The sequence below is a fragment of the Mus caroli genome, unplaced genomic scaffold (assembly GCF_978045245.1).
Source record: "Mus caroli unplaced genomic scaffold, Mus_caroli_1 scaffold_13, whole genome shotgun sequence".
Classification (NCBI taxonomy): domain Eukaryota; kingdom Metazoa; phylum Chordata; class Mammalia; order Rodentia; family Muridae; genus Mus; species Mus caroli.
In genome coordinates this window covers 81,166,641-81,181,475 of record NW_028227268.1, presented here as the reverse complement: position 1 = coordinate 81,181,475, position 14,835 = coordinate 81,166,641, and the positions used below count along the sequence as shown (strand labels likewise).

Here is a 14,835-nt window from a genome sequence, read left to right as displayed (position 1 = left end):
ATGGCAATACGATCATTGCAAAGCAGTAAGCAGACTAATAAGAGATATTCACATCTAATGAGCGAAATACAGACCCAAACCTAGGCATGAGGAGTCTGGAAGATAAAATACTCGCACTAAACATGTTAGGTTAACGCCGGAAAATAACAAGATAAACGGCAACACAGATGTTAGAGCCATAATTTGTTTTATTTTCTATACATATCTATACATGAAATGTCCTTGGTTCAGCCATTTTTTTTTTTTTTTTGGCATAGCTCATGAAATTTAGGCAGGACCAAATCAAACAATGAAGCACATTTAAGATGAAACCAGAGATTTGTCATTTTAGGGAAACACAGGCGGTGTGTTTTCCAACATCATTGGATAGCAGCTTTTTGAGAAAAACATTGCTCAAAACTCAGGTATGGATTCTAATTGTCTTATTTGGCAATTATGCTAAAAGGCTTATATCATGGTCTTATAAATGTGATTAGACCATGATCCGTGGATTCTGAACTAATGTTAAATATCTGTGAAAATCTATCAGACAAAAGGAGACTTCAAAAATACCTTCTTCATAAATATTTACTTCTAAAACATCTGGGCAATAATGAAAGGCTAGATTTTTTTTATAAGGAATATTAATGGACCTCTTTTATTTAAAGCCCTTACATAGTATACCTACAAATATATTGCTGCAGTATAAATGAAATGTAATAATATTACTCAATAAAAGCTAGTTCCTGTACATTCTTTCATGTATTTTATATTAGATGCTACATATGGTACAGCACTTATTGAAATAGTTGGTATCAGCAAATAGAGAAATAATATACAGTTGGTTTTCTAGCTCCAACTACTCTTCCCTATTTTTTCTCTTTATCACAATAGCCTAAAATAGGAAAATATGGTATGACATAATTTGAGCAGATAGCAACTGATCTACTAGTGAACACAGGGCAGCAGTGAAGTTATGAGAGTTCTCGGAATAATTGAATTTCATACTCAATATGTTTTAAGTGGCATCTGTCTCCTACAGGCTGTTCTGTTCTTAAATGCAGGCTCTAAATGTATTTCCATAGCATTTAACAACATCTAACAGCTAAAAGTGGAGATCCCTCATGATATTTAAAGAACATAACTTAAAAAAAATTAAATGTACAATCTCATGCTGAATATTTACATATATAATTTATATATTCTATTTTTTGTTGGCTAGTCATAAATTTCAATCTAAAGCTTTTGATGTAGTTATATAAAAGAATACATTCAACAATTCTAGAGCTTGCAAAATAGATTTGCCCCTCTGAAAGCATCTTCATCATAAGAATAGAGAATTCTTGGGTGAATGGGCTATCTGGGAATAAGAGTAAAAAGGATAGTTTCTAAATTATTCCATTCTTTTATTTATTTCAGCTTCTATCAAGTAAACATCTGTGTTAGGCTGGCTGATCTCCATAGAGTCTACTGGTAAAAGTTCAGATGACAGCAGTGTAGCCCATTGAAAGGGTTTCCCCCACACTGGATTCAGAATGCTACAGTGATAGCCCCACCTTGCCCTTATTTGTTAGGCTTTCTTACATTCTAAAATAGCATTTAACAACAAAATATTACAGAGTGAAATTTAAAAAGAGAAAGCCTAGGGAATTTTTAATATGACAAACAGAACATTAAATCTATGTATCAGCTTCAACATTGACAAATAAAAACATAAGCACACTATATCATTTGTGCAATAAAGTCATAGGTTTAAAGTTCATTAAACATTTGTTATTTGCCCTTTTAAACACTTTCACACAAAAATATTGTTGACGTATATATTTTTTTAGAATATTTGGAAATATATATCTACAAATGACTCTGTGGTTATAGTTAAGCTCTGGTTTTTTTTTTTTTTTTTCTACTTTTTCTCCTATCTTTGGACCTTCTTACTCTCTCTCTTCCTCTTCTCTGTCTCCGTCTGACATGCTTTTGCTCCCTGGCTTCCTCTCAGAATCCTGTCCCCGAGCTGAATACTCCGCTCTGCTCTGGACTGTCAGACAGGGGTCTCTTGTTCTTGTATGAAATATGGAAATAAGGAAACCTTCAAATTCTTTAGGACAGAGGCAGTAAAGCAGATAGGAATCACTGCGTTGAGAACAGAAAGCAATTCTCGGTGCAGAGGACTGAACAACAGAATACGACTGAAAGGACCTATTGATGGGGTGTGGGGGCTTTTAGCTGAGGCTCTCTGTTTAAATACGTGGCCCAATAGACTAAGTTAAAGATTCCAAATAGCAGCGGAAAGGCTATTCTTGACAGTCGGTCGATTTTGCTGACGCTGTTAAAGGTTTTCTTGGGTTCTGGTGGTTTTGTCTCAGGCTTGACTTCTTTCGGTTCTATGGTCGCACTTTTAGCAATAGTTGCCAAGCCGGGGTCACCCCTGGCTAAGTTAGGGGTATAGCTGGTTGCTGTAGGGGCATATGTGTTGTTTTTCTTAATGAGAGGATCCTTCACTTTCTTTGGCTGGAGAAGAAAAAAAATAACGTATTTAGCATACAGTGAGAAACAAAATGATGTTTCTGAGCAAAACAGCACTTGCTGCAAAACTCTTTTTCTTGATTTAAAAATCTAAAATCTGTAATTTATGACTAACACACTATGATCATTTGAAAAGCCAGATGATGTTTTGTAACCTTTCGTAACAAGAGGTAGAATATGTTTCTTCACTGGTTGAATGCAAAGCAGATTCAGAGTAATAGCAACGTTATATAAGCTTAGGATACTGAACTCAAAACACTTTCAGCCTCGAGTTTCACCTTCTAGAAACAGTATTCTGGACAAGAAAAGAAGCCTAGGGTAGACTAGGGAATGGCTTGAGACTGGGTACACTGTTAGACTCCCTGGCAGCCAGTAGAGGCCTAAGATATGGGAGGCCACCAAAAATTTCCCAGCTGTTTTGCAAGTTAATCGCAATTGTGTGAGTGAGGCCAGGTTACATGAAAGGGCCACTCCAGGTTGTTCCCAGGCACAAATTCAGAATCATCGGCAAGTTTCAGGCTGCTTTGCAGGCCGCCCATCAGTAGATTCTCCTAAATAATTGTTATTTTTCAGAGTTATGTGAGCTCACACATTTTCCATTATTCATGTTTAGGTATTGAGCACTTTAAATGTAAACTAACTAAAGGTGTAATATAAGAAAAAATATTCATGGGATTTTGATGATTTCTATACATACAGAATATAAACAGAACTCTTTGATGGGTTACAGCTATTAAACTGGTATTTTTTCTGTACTGTGTATATTATGATAAAGTATAGTCATCATTTTGATTAAGGTTTATTTATACTTTGTTCATGGATCATTATTATTGCTGATATTATTATCGTTATTATTATTATTGCTTTTCTGAGATAAGGTATGACTATATAGCCTTGGTTAGTCTCAAACTCATAGAGATCTGCCTGCTTCTGCCACTCAAGTACTATAAGTGAAGACATGTGTGCCAATGTACCTGGTTGTCTATAATTTAAAAATAAGGCTACTAGAAATTGCTAAGTTATCTGTGTGACTCACGTCTGTGCATTACAACATTTTAATAAGGAAGCAGCTATAGGATAGTGGTTCCCATTATATTTGCACATAATATATCACGGGGATGTCTGTTTTGAGACTTGGAAAGTATGCTTATTCTTGACTGGAATGAAAGCTGAGGGTAGCTAATTTTTCAAATATAACCCAACTAAAACATGAAAATAACCTTGGGAAAGCAGCCGAAGGAGTATGCTGTTTTTGCTACAGAACTTATACCAGAATAGGAAAATTATAGTTTTCGTTTGCATCTAATAACAGGTACTTAAAACAAACAGAGAGGGCACATTTGAATAGAAAATTTCACCTTTGAATGTCCCTCCTTCTTTCCTCTATTCTCTACCTGCAAATCAATGTACCCAAACAACCTCTGCTATGAGTAAAAACAAAAAAATCCACTGTACTTTATCATTTACAGCCTAAGAGAATAAGAAAGGAGTCCCCATCACCACTTTCTTGCATCTAATTCCACAAACCAACTTATTACATCTAAAAAGCATAAGGTCTCAGAATCCTCATATAACAAAGAGCCTTTGTGGTGTTTACCTTTTCTGGAACCACGCTTTTGCCATCCCACGCATACCCTCTCTTGGTGAAATAGTTTACTGTGGCAAACTCAATCAGAGCTGAGAAAACAAAGGCATAGCATACTGCAATAAACCAGTCCATAGCTGTTGCATAAGCCACCTTCGGGAGGGAATTTCTGGCACTGATACTCAAGGTTGTCATAGTCAGAACAGTCGTCACTCCTAAAAGGAGAGAAATTAAGTAAATATATTGGTTCACCACAGAAAATTTTATTACAGTAGACCCGTGCTTGTTCTCTTGATCAAAGGGGAACCAAAAGCATCATATTCACTCTGGATTCACCCTATTTTGATTGTGATGGTAAAGTCAGGATATGGCCTCAATACAGTTTGCACAGCAGTATTTACGGTCATTCAGAAGAGATAGACTACTTTGCTAATTCAGAATACGTTACTAAAACAGTAAACTTCATTACATAGCCATCTTGTATGCATATCCTATATAGGATAGGGACCGATATTATTCAGTGCACCCAACTCTTGACATATATATCTTAGATATCTAATATCTGTGGTACTCAGAGATACTTACAGTGCTGTTTAATAGTCTTTGTCCCACATGCAGAAATATGAAATTCAATTAGTCCTTGGAAGCAGAAAGGTAAGTAACAACTTGGGGCATGATAATTTACCACATTTATAGCTTTTTTCATATACTACTTCTCGTTCAAAAGAATTCACCCTCCTCTTCTGGTCTCAGGCGCTGCGGGAGCCGCGGGTTACCGTGCAGACATGGCCAAGTCCAAGAACCACACCACACACAACCAGTCCCGCAAATGGCACAGAAATGGCATCAAGAATCCCTGGTCGCAAAGATACGAATCTCTTAAGGGGGTTGACCCCAAGTTCCTAAGGAACATGTGCTTTGCCAAGAAGCACAACAAGAAAGGCCTGAAGAAGATGCAGGCTAACAATGCAAAGGCAGTGAGTGCGCGCGCAGAGGCCATCAAGGCCCTGGTGAAGCCTCAGGCCATCAAGCCCAAGATGCCAAAAGGCCCCAAACTCAAGCGGCTGGCTTTCATCGCTCACCCTAAGCTTGGGAAGCGGATTCGAAGCTACATGGCCAAGGGTCAGAGGCTCTGCCAACCGAAGCCTAAGGTCCAAACCAAGGCAGGAGCCAAAGCTCCAGCTAAGTCCCAGGCTTCAGCTCCAGCCCAGGCTCCCAAAGGTGCTCAGGCCCCCAAAGGTACCCAGGCCCCTGTGAAGGCCCCATAGAAATGGCTCCTGCCAGTGTGAAGACAGACGGACTGCTGTGACACACCTCCCCACACACTATTTGCAGATGACCAGTGTCCTATGCTGTTCTTACAAATAAACTCAGGCAAGATCTGTTAAAAAAAAAAAAAAAGAATTCACCCATTTCCTGGAAGCAGCATGTGTATGAATAAATGGATAGCAAGTTACATAAAACTTCCTGTGCAAAATAACATGCACATATACTTGCATATAGAATTTACATACTTTGCTTAAAATCAAATGGCTATGGGGTAAAACTTGTTTGATCCAAGTGTCCATGATCTTCTATTTGTTCTATGTTGCCTCATTTTCCCTATTCTGTAGGGATTTAAGCGACCTATATTCACAGTAAAGGCACATTGTAAGTTGGTTCTATTTTATTTAGATATTTTTTATGAGATAGAGTGTGGATAATGTTATCTTTCCTGTTGTTTGAACTACCATATGGAACACACTGTATTGGTACCATATACTGAGTTTAATGCTGTGAGATTTCTTTAGAAAAAAATGCAAATGTTTAAAAATAGTTCAAAGCAATTCTGCCAGGAAGAGTGAGAGATCACCACAGAGCAGCCTTGAGCTATTCCAAGGACTGGACAGAATATTTAGTACACTGGTAAGTGAATTCACAAACCTTAGCCACTGTATCTGCAAAATGGCTGATTCTATCTTCATCCCCTCATGGCCCATGCGATCAGTGAAACTCTCAGAAAGGACAACCTTTACACAGTCACTCAACCGTTATGGTGAGGATTGCATCTAATAACCTAAAGATTAGAACTAATGCATTCCCAAGGAAGGATCTGGCAATCTATGATGCTGAAGTGAGGACTAATTCCTCCTGTTGATAGTTTTAGAAAATCAGCTGTGTTATGCAGCTGTTGGAAAATTTTTTTAAGCTGCTTTAAACCAACCAATGTTCTTAGGTCTTCCACGAATATCAGAGTGGATAGTCTTTTTTCTTTTTTTGAGTAGATAGTCTTTTAACTACACTAGATAGTGAAATGATTAAGAAGAAATACAGTAGAATATTTATTAAATAGTATTCATGGCATATGCGCAGGACTGTAGAAAATGTTTATTTCGAGGTTTGGATGGCATTGGGTTCAAAAATTACTGGGGCCAGTTCCTTATTACATAACCACCCTAAAGAATATTAACTGATGAACTGCCCCCAGATTTACATATCAATATCAACTAGAGCAGATAGCAAGGTAATTAAAAGTCAGTAATTGGGGAACAGAGCAGCCTGATTCCAAATCCCAGCTCTATAATTGCTGAACTATACCTTGGGAAATGACCTTGGGACAAATTTCCCCACAATCTTTGGCTTTCGTATTGTTGCTTTTAATTTCTTCCTTACTAATTGATTTTATTAACTCTAAAACACGAAGTTATTGAGAGTGTTAAAAAAGATTATATAATAAAAATGCTTAATTCTCAGTTTAATGGTTAATGGCAACTTAATGACTATGAAGAAAAATGTCTGTCTTCTTTATTATATATTACTTCTACCATAAACTCCAGTTCTCTGAAGTTCAGTTTATGTATGTAAGCAAATATCAAAAGTAATCTCCCTGCAAACTAATGATCTTACCCTCCAACTGTGTAAATTAAGACTAGTACTAAGTACTGAGTAGCTTAAGGTATATGTATGTGCATATATGTGTGTGCATGTGTATTTATGATTTGAAACCCCTACCAAAAAACAGAAAGGAACAAAAATGTGTTGTATGACTGTTAAACTTCAAAGGTTATGTGTGATAATTTGCATATTTTATCTTTCCTCTGTGATCAGCTTAAACATTGGTTTTCCTTCCTTGCACGTAGATTAAACTGGAAATAGGAGCTCAGACAAATTAATTAAATAGAACAAAATTATATAGTTGTTACTGGGTAAATTTAAACCTAAAACTTGGGCCATTTTTAGCAGAAAGTTTACATGACATTGCCTGAAAATAAATGAGAGCATGAGAAGAGAAAAAGATCATCTTTTCAAGTCATAGAGCAGACTTCAGCTTTCCTGCATTCTGCATTGCTTTTTAACAAAGGGTTGTAAATCTAGTGTTGCTGTTTTTCTCTTTTGGTATTTCTTTACATACTAGTGACCTGCTTAGGCATTCATGGAACTCAGAGGGATGTGCTAAGTTCAGGCTAAAAAGAATAGAATCATGTGCTACATAAATGTTAAAAGGCTAAAGGGCTAGAAAAAAATGTATTTGTGATTTTTGTCAAGCTCAAACACTATAAATATATGACTTTGTACACAAAAGTACTTGCTATAAGCTGAGGTTACAGTTATACAGTTATGTTTACCAAAAGGTCTTGGGTCGATTGTAATATAAGATCATTGAAAATGGTACAAGCAATGTTTTTGGACTCATAAAACACTGAAACGCTTTGGCGAATTTCCAAATAGAAAGGGTAGACTTGGCCGGTGCAAGAGAGGAAAAAGTTGTGATGAGACAAAATGCTGGTACATTCTTTTAAAATAAAACAAAACACAAAACCTGAACTCTATCATGTATTTAGTTCAGTGTTTATTTCCTGGTAAGATAAGGGCTCAGATGAGATGCCCATGCAGAGGCCAACATCTCTCAAGAGGTCTGTATTTAGTGGATTGGATGGTTGTTAGCATTGACAAATGGCTACAAAGAAAAATGAACCTGAATGCACTGCTCATTTACTCTGCAGCTGCAAATCATTTTGCAGGTTAATTTAGTTGTGTGCTTAAACTGTTGTCAGAAGATCAGAGAACAGATTATGTGATTTTCAACATGGAAGCATTTGCCAAGTTCAGAAGACAAGACACTGTGGGGCAGATGTGGCAATCTGTATCTCTTTTTAAGAGAACTTCTGTGTTATCTCTTGCACACTGTGGATGTTAGGGGTGTCAGAATCTCTACATATGAATTGATTGTAAACATTCAAAGATTTTTTTCAATATGGAACATGTGAACTTCAATGCAGCAAGTAGATAGTAGTTATTTGTAGAAGAAATCTGGTTGAACATGTCTTCCAGCAATAGACATGTGGCTATTACTTCTAAGTGAACGACATGGACCATAGTGAACCCAATATGTGCCAGCTTAATGCAGCAGGATGAAGCAAAGGTGATAACTCTGTGCAGTCATTAAGAACAAGGCATCTGGAGCACATATCTTATCTTGACTCCTCAACACCTCTCCTAGTAGCTCCTAACCTGAGATGAATAATTAACATAATTACCTTTATGTTCATTTGGTTTCAAGTTAATATGATATTCATAATAATACTGTCTAAATTTTAGGTTTAAATAATATACTATGGTGACTCAAATTGAAAATGACTGGTATAAAATCACATAATAACTATTCTTTATAGTTATTTTATAATTTTATGATCATTTAAATTTCCAGTTCAACCATACATGTCATGGATGTGCAAGCAGTTTACTACTTCATTTTATTTCCAGAACACAGCCATAACTCAGTGTATTTCATATAAAACATCATTGGTCATGTGACATCATTGATAAGTTCACTGTTGCAACTCTTGCTTTCATTAGTCTGAAAAGTACGATTATGGTGGTGCCCCTGGGATTCCATCAGGAAACACTCCTTTCTATGGGATGTGAACTCTAATATAATGAATTAGTAGGTTTGTTTTCACAATAGACAAGGTGTTCACTATTCAAATAATTTTCCATTACATAGCTTTAACTTGGAATGTTGAGATTACTTTAGAGATTCTAATAGGAAAGAGTCTGTTCTAACTCTTTAGGAGTGCACATGAGAGGTAAAAGGAGATATCTGTCTATGGCTAGGATCACTAATGACCTCTTCTTAAGAAAATTTTGGTTTCTCTAATATGAGAGAGTCTGTTGCTATTTTTTAAAGATTCTTTAAAAATCATATACTATGTAGAATTTAAAGTTTAGGTCATTGTATTTTTAATCTAGTAAGTGCTTTTAATATCTGTCTCATTACCTTTTAAGCCAAAATTTAAAATTAAATTTTATTAAGTCATCTATTTGTATTAACAAAACTGTTTTCTACATAAAAACTTTAGTTTAAAATCATATCTTAGTGAAAATGATAAGTCTCCAAACATTTTTCTTATACTAAATTCAGATTTAACACATATTTAACTTTTTTTCCATCTTCCTTGCAATGACACAATCATGAAATAAGTATCCTCTACACCTGTCCACATGCATATTGATTAGCACTTACCAAAGACAGTTCTTGCTGGTACTGACTCTCTGTTAAGCCAGAAGGAGACTTGGGAGAGAATAACTGTCATTATGCATGGCAGATACGTTTGAATAACAAAGTAGCCAATTTTTCTCTTCAAGTGGAAGTGAGTCGTCATAACCACATATTCTCCTAGAGGATGAAATGCACAAAGAGGATGAATAATGTGCCTTTAAAAAGTAGTTATTCCTTAAGTTATCAAAAAAACCAAAGTTCTAGAGGTTAGACATATCTTGTTTCCAATGACACTTATAACCTGGAGTGAAAGGCCTTTGTCCAACAAAGAAAAGCAACATTTTTAAATACAGATCAACTTGTCTCTGGGGATATCATGGAGGTATTAAAATCTTCTAGTTCTTCCTTCCTTCTTCCATTGCTCTATCATATAAAGAAGGGATAAAGCTGACCTTATATTTCCAGATGGAATCTGAAAGCGATGCGATAGATTCAATGAGCCTAACAAAGCTAGAATTGGTTTCCAGGGTAACTTGAGTGAATTGGTACAGCACACTTCTAGATGTCTCAACAAGGGTATTTCCAGAGGTGGGAAATGACTCAGGGAACTAAGGGGTAAAGTCATTCAATCTGCTCTGAATGTAGATTAACCAAGTCAGTGGCTAAGAAGGGGGAAGCCAAAGTATAGGAGTATGCACAACACTGCCAGAGTTATTTAGCTGCTGTCCTGGGGCATAGGCACTAGACTGCTGCTTCTGCAGTCCTTGAAGATGGACTTATACTAACTAAATTCCTGGGAGTTTCAAGTCTTCTGCCTTGGACTGGCATTTAACCATAGTAAATATTGTTTTGAGACTCCTAGCATCTTAAGATGAGAAGATTTGGTCTGCCTCAGGCTTAGTGTCTTATCTTCTTTTATGCAACATAACCCTAAACCCATGAAATCATCCAATCATGGAATTGGATATGAAAAATCCTGAGCTAAGGAACACTTTTCTCCTTTTTAAATGTTTTCCTCGAGAACTTGTTTTTTCATAGCAGTAGAAAGCTAACATATACACCTATTATACCAAAGTCCCTCACATGTACAATTGACATTTGGACTCAACAATTGCTCATGGCTAAAGTCTGTCTTGTGGATTGTTTATTTTTAGCTATATCTCTTGACTTAACCTGGAACAGGGACCCTAAAGCAAGAGCACTAGAAATTAAATGTCTTCAGTAATTCTATACTGGAAGGGAGAAGAGCTACCAACACTCTGGTTTAAAGGAGGAGGGATTTACCTCCCAGAAGGAAATCATACCCTGTTCTGACAGCTTCTCCATGATTATCGTTAGCAAATTAGAATGTAAATATTTCCATTTCATTCTCTATGTAAAATTGTAGTCTTGTCAACGGAGAAACAGACTCTAAGAAATTTTTGCTTCCCAGTTCTAGCAGCATCAGTTCTTTCTCTGTTATCAACTTATGTTTTCAAATTTCTTTGGAATGTTTGAATAAAAGCTGCTGAGTTTGCGCAGCTAAGCACCTAGTAACGCAACTGCCAGATAATAATATCAGGTGATCTTTCCTTCCCTGGGATGAGGATGAAAATGGCCTGCATTACATACAGTAGAGAACAAACTCTTCCCTGTAGTCAAGGCTTTCTATAACACAGATTTAACTTGCAATACAGGCTCATGTTCTTCCATACATCAGCTGAATACCTTGGCCAAGCAAACTCTATATGGCTTCTGTTGCTAAACATTTTGTTCATGAATGAATTGAGAACAACCCAAATACCAGGTTCTCAACAGGGTAGCAAGAAATGTCCTAAGGGGAAATTTTATTAGCCTCTGAAGAAAATGAGTTTATTTGAGTTTAATACTTAGATCTATTTTCTTGTTGTATAGCCTTGGGCACCTCAAGTAGACTTTTTTTTTTTCCTCTGAGTTTTCTTGTCTGTACAATAGTACAAACACTATGTGGCTGAAGGATAACTGCTCTAACAGGACACTCCATAAAAATTTCTAAAACATATTTGCAAAAGAAATACTATCAGTGTTACAAAAGAAAACCATTCCTGCATTCATCACTATTGGGTATTAATGGCAACTACCATTTACTGAATATGTACAAGTACTTTGTACTTTAATTACAACTGTTCTTTATACTCATTAATAAAATTATGTTTCATCTTAAAATCTCTAAAATATATTATTGTATATTGTTGGTAATGACTTCAAGGTCAATAGAAAGAAAACAAGTGATCCTAATAGGATAAAAACTCAATTTTCTGAGACTTTTGCTAATATATAGCCTATGTGCCAATGTTATGTTTCACCATCCCAGGGGTATGCTTTATTATTCTTCACAACTCATTCTATTGTGATCTGAAAAATGTCATCAGCTTAAAGAAAAAAAAACCCATCTTTCATAAAATGTCAGGAAGATGAGTATCTACATATATTCCATCATCTTTTGTTATTTGCACTGTGACATTTTTGTGAAGAGTGTGTAACGAATATGGTTCTGGGAGATATTATTTGACATTATACATATTATAAACAACATATTTTTCTGAGAGATTGTGAAAGAACAGGAGGGCTTCTACTGTTTTGAAAGCATGTTAAATTAAATAAAATCTAAAGAGCGTTGGCATTAAACTTTCAAATAAGTGACAGAAGTGACAGCAGTATCAGAATCAAATTCTAATAATTTAAAAATGAAAGAATAACAAAAGAGAAAAGGCCATATCATAATATGGATTGAAAAGTCTAGACACCAAGAGCATTTCTACTAAGCATGTCAAATTAAAATATAGAAGAATTGTAATATCCTTAGAGATGATATAACCTGAGGGAAGATTATAAATTAAAAGTAACAATATTCCTAATATAACTCAGAGTAAATTTTAGGAGAATGTAAGGAAGAAAGGGGGTATAATTTGGCAAATTGGCATTTCAAGTCATTTTAGAAGTGGCTTTCTCAAATGTTTGTTAAACATCTTGGTTGGTTTCCTGGGCTCCACTCTCCTATTTCCTAGGATAATATGGAGCTAAAATCTAAGAGCATATGTGACCATACATATTATCCTAAATCTTATTTAGATGTATAATGTAAAGATAGAGTGGTAGACATCTAATCTCACTGACCAGGATAATCAACCTTCAGTCCACTTATGTTATTAAACATATAGTTTAATGGAAGTATTTTTCCACATACCATGGAAGTAAGAAAACATGACTGATCACTGAAACTCTTAGCCCAACTATATCTTTTCTCTCACGTTAAATATGAATTATTGGATGAGAAAACCACAGAAGCCTTCCCTGGAGATCATGTTCTAGCCATTATGGATGATTCAGTATGATCCACTATCAGATAAGATAATTCCTGCTGATGTTGATCTTGAAAGGTCATCATTCAGACACCATCTAGAAAAGCCTCCATATCTAAACAAGATGATCGTATCATTTTTCTTTGTCATTTTCTAAGGATAAAGGATAGCCATTCAGAAGAAGCAACTTACTACCCAAGCTTATCAACATGTCCTGTGATCAAATTTGCTCTGGAAATAAGGCACTGTGAAGTTATACTTGAACATATTAAAACCCCTGGATGAATTACTTTCTCATTCCTTTCTGGATACTGATGCTATTCTTATCCTAATGGCCAATGTAACGACTTCAATTTCTGTAAACGACCTGTAATCACTGACTTAGAATCGAGCATATTATGGTAGTATCTCTACCCTTCTCTTTCTCCCATTATCAAAGTTATGCAGAGGATTTTGCACCTGAAGCATGTCACTAGGATTGTATGATGGGTGTTTATATATAAGGAGGATATCACTTTCTAAGCTTATAATAGCCAATCTGAATTAACTGGGACCTTGCAAAAAATATTAAGGTGGACAAACTGCCCCCCCAAAAGTTGTTTTGATAGGTAGATGATAGAGAGGTAGATAGGCAGATAGATAGATAAATGATAGATAGATAGATAGATAGATAGATAGATAGATAGATAGATAAATAGATAGATAGATAGATAGATAGATACTGCTGTTTTGTGTTCTAGTGCTATTGTTCTCTGGTTTCCTGGCAGGACCACGTAGGTAATTCCACTCAGTGTCATCTATCTTATGTTTTCAGTGCTCTAATATGAGGCATGAAATATCACATTGACAACCTTGCACAGGACCTCTGCTGCTTTCCACTGAAATCTACAAAGAATCTTGAGCTAAAATGGACCCAAAGAGACCAATAATTTGTTTTCTTATTGAAGTGTTGAAGATGTATGTCACACTTTACTATATTTAAGAATTTACTATCATTCTATGTGTTCAAACATTTACTAATAAGGGGCCTCCTACTGTGTGCAGTTATACTTATTTTTCAATTACAGAATGGTTATTTAAAGTAAGCCTAACATAGGGGGTTCACTAGCTCAATGACCCAAGACTTGATTTTCACCCCCTTGGCTCAGCACCCTTTCTTTTTGAATATGTTACTTTTTAATGAACAATTTGAATGCTAGAAGCATAACTCTTTAGCAACTAAATAGTCATTTGACAAAAGAATTAATTCTAAAAACATTGGATCTGGTCCTACAGTGGGCTATCATGGCATGTTCAGATTCATTAAAGATAGATCAACAAAAGAGTCCTTTTTTCTCTCCATACCAACTTCCAGACTTGTATATATTATTGCATGTCCATTACTGCAGTGGGGTTGTCTCCTTGATATCATCAACCACTGTTATAAAAGAATAAATGTGTCTCTATATATGATACTAAATGAAAAGTACATAGAATAATGGCTACTGTTTTCCAACAGAGATATAACACTAATAATGTGAAAATCTACCTCCTGCAGTAATCTCTCCTCAATTAGCCTATGCTACATTTTTTTCTTATTTGCTCAAAATATTTATTCAATGCCTTCCCTGGAACAGCTACTATAGAAAATGATAGGGATAAAGAAAACAGACATGATCTTTGCCCTCACAAAAGCATTCACACAGCACTTAGCACCCATTTTGATAATTACAGTTTATATTTTCATCCACTCAGGACTTCACCTTCCATGAGAGCAAGGTCTGTGCTGTGGCATCATTGAAACTCCAGTGACTGTCATGATACCCGACTTATTATAATGCTCATTTTAAAGAAGTAAACAGAGCATATTTGGGTATCTTTTTCAGCACATGTTGTAAGATTTAAAAAAAAAAAGGCTTTAGAACCAGAGTGACAGTAATTATTCAATAATTTGAGCAACAATTGTGTGA

At 35.7% G+C, this 14,835-nt stretch overlaps 1 protein-coding gene and 1 pseudogene across 2 annotated transcripts in view; one reads left to right on the top strand and one right to left on the bottom strand.

The window, feature by feature from the left end:
• Window positions 1–232: 232 nt before the first annotated feature.
• Window positions 233–14,835, bottom strand: part of Gabra1 (gamma-aminobutyric acid type A receptor subunit alpha1) — a 50,959-nt gene continuing 36,356 nt past the window's right edge. For both annotated transcript variants that reach the window (XM_021176932.3, XM_029484124.2), the window contains exons 8-10: window positions 9,591–9,743; window positions 4,100–4,302; window positions 233–2,487 (exon numbers count right to left, since the gene is read on the bottom strand). In XM_021176932.3, the coding sequence (XP_021032591.1) occupies window positions 2,176–2,487; window positions 4,100–4,302; window positions 9,591–9,743 (668 nt within the window). In that variant the 3' untranslated portion in view covers window positions 233–2,175. The remainder of the gene's footprint in view (window positions 2,488–4,099; window positions 4,303–9,590; window positions 9,744–14,835) is intronic.
• LOC147001560 (large ribosomal subunit protein eL29 pseudogene) lies at window positions 4,842–5,507 on the top strand (annotated as a pseudogene).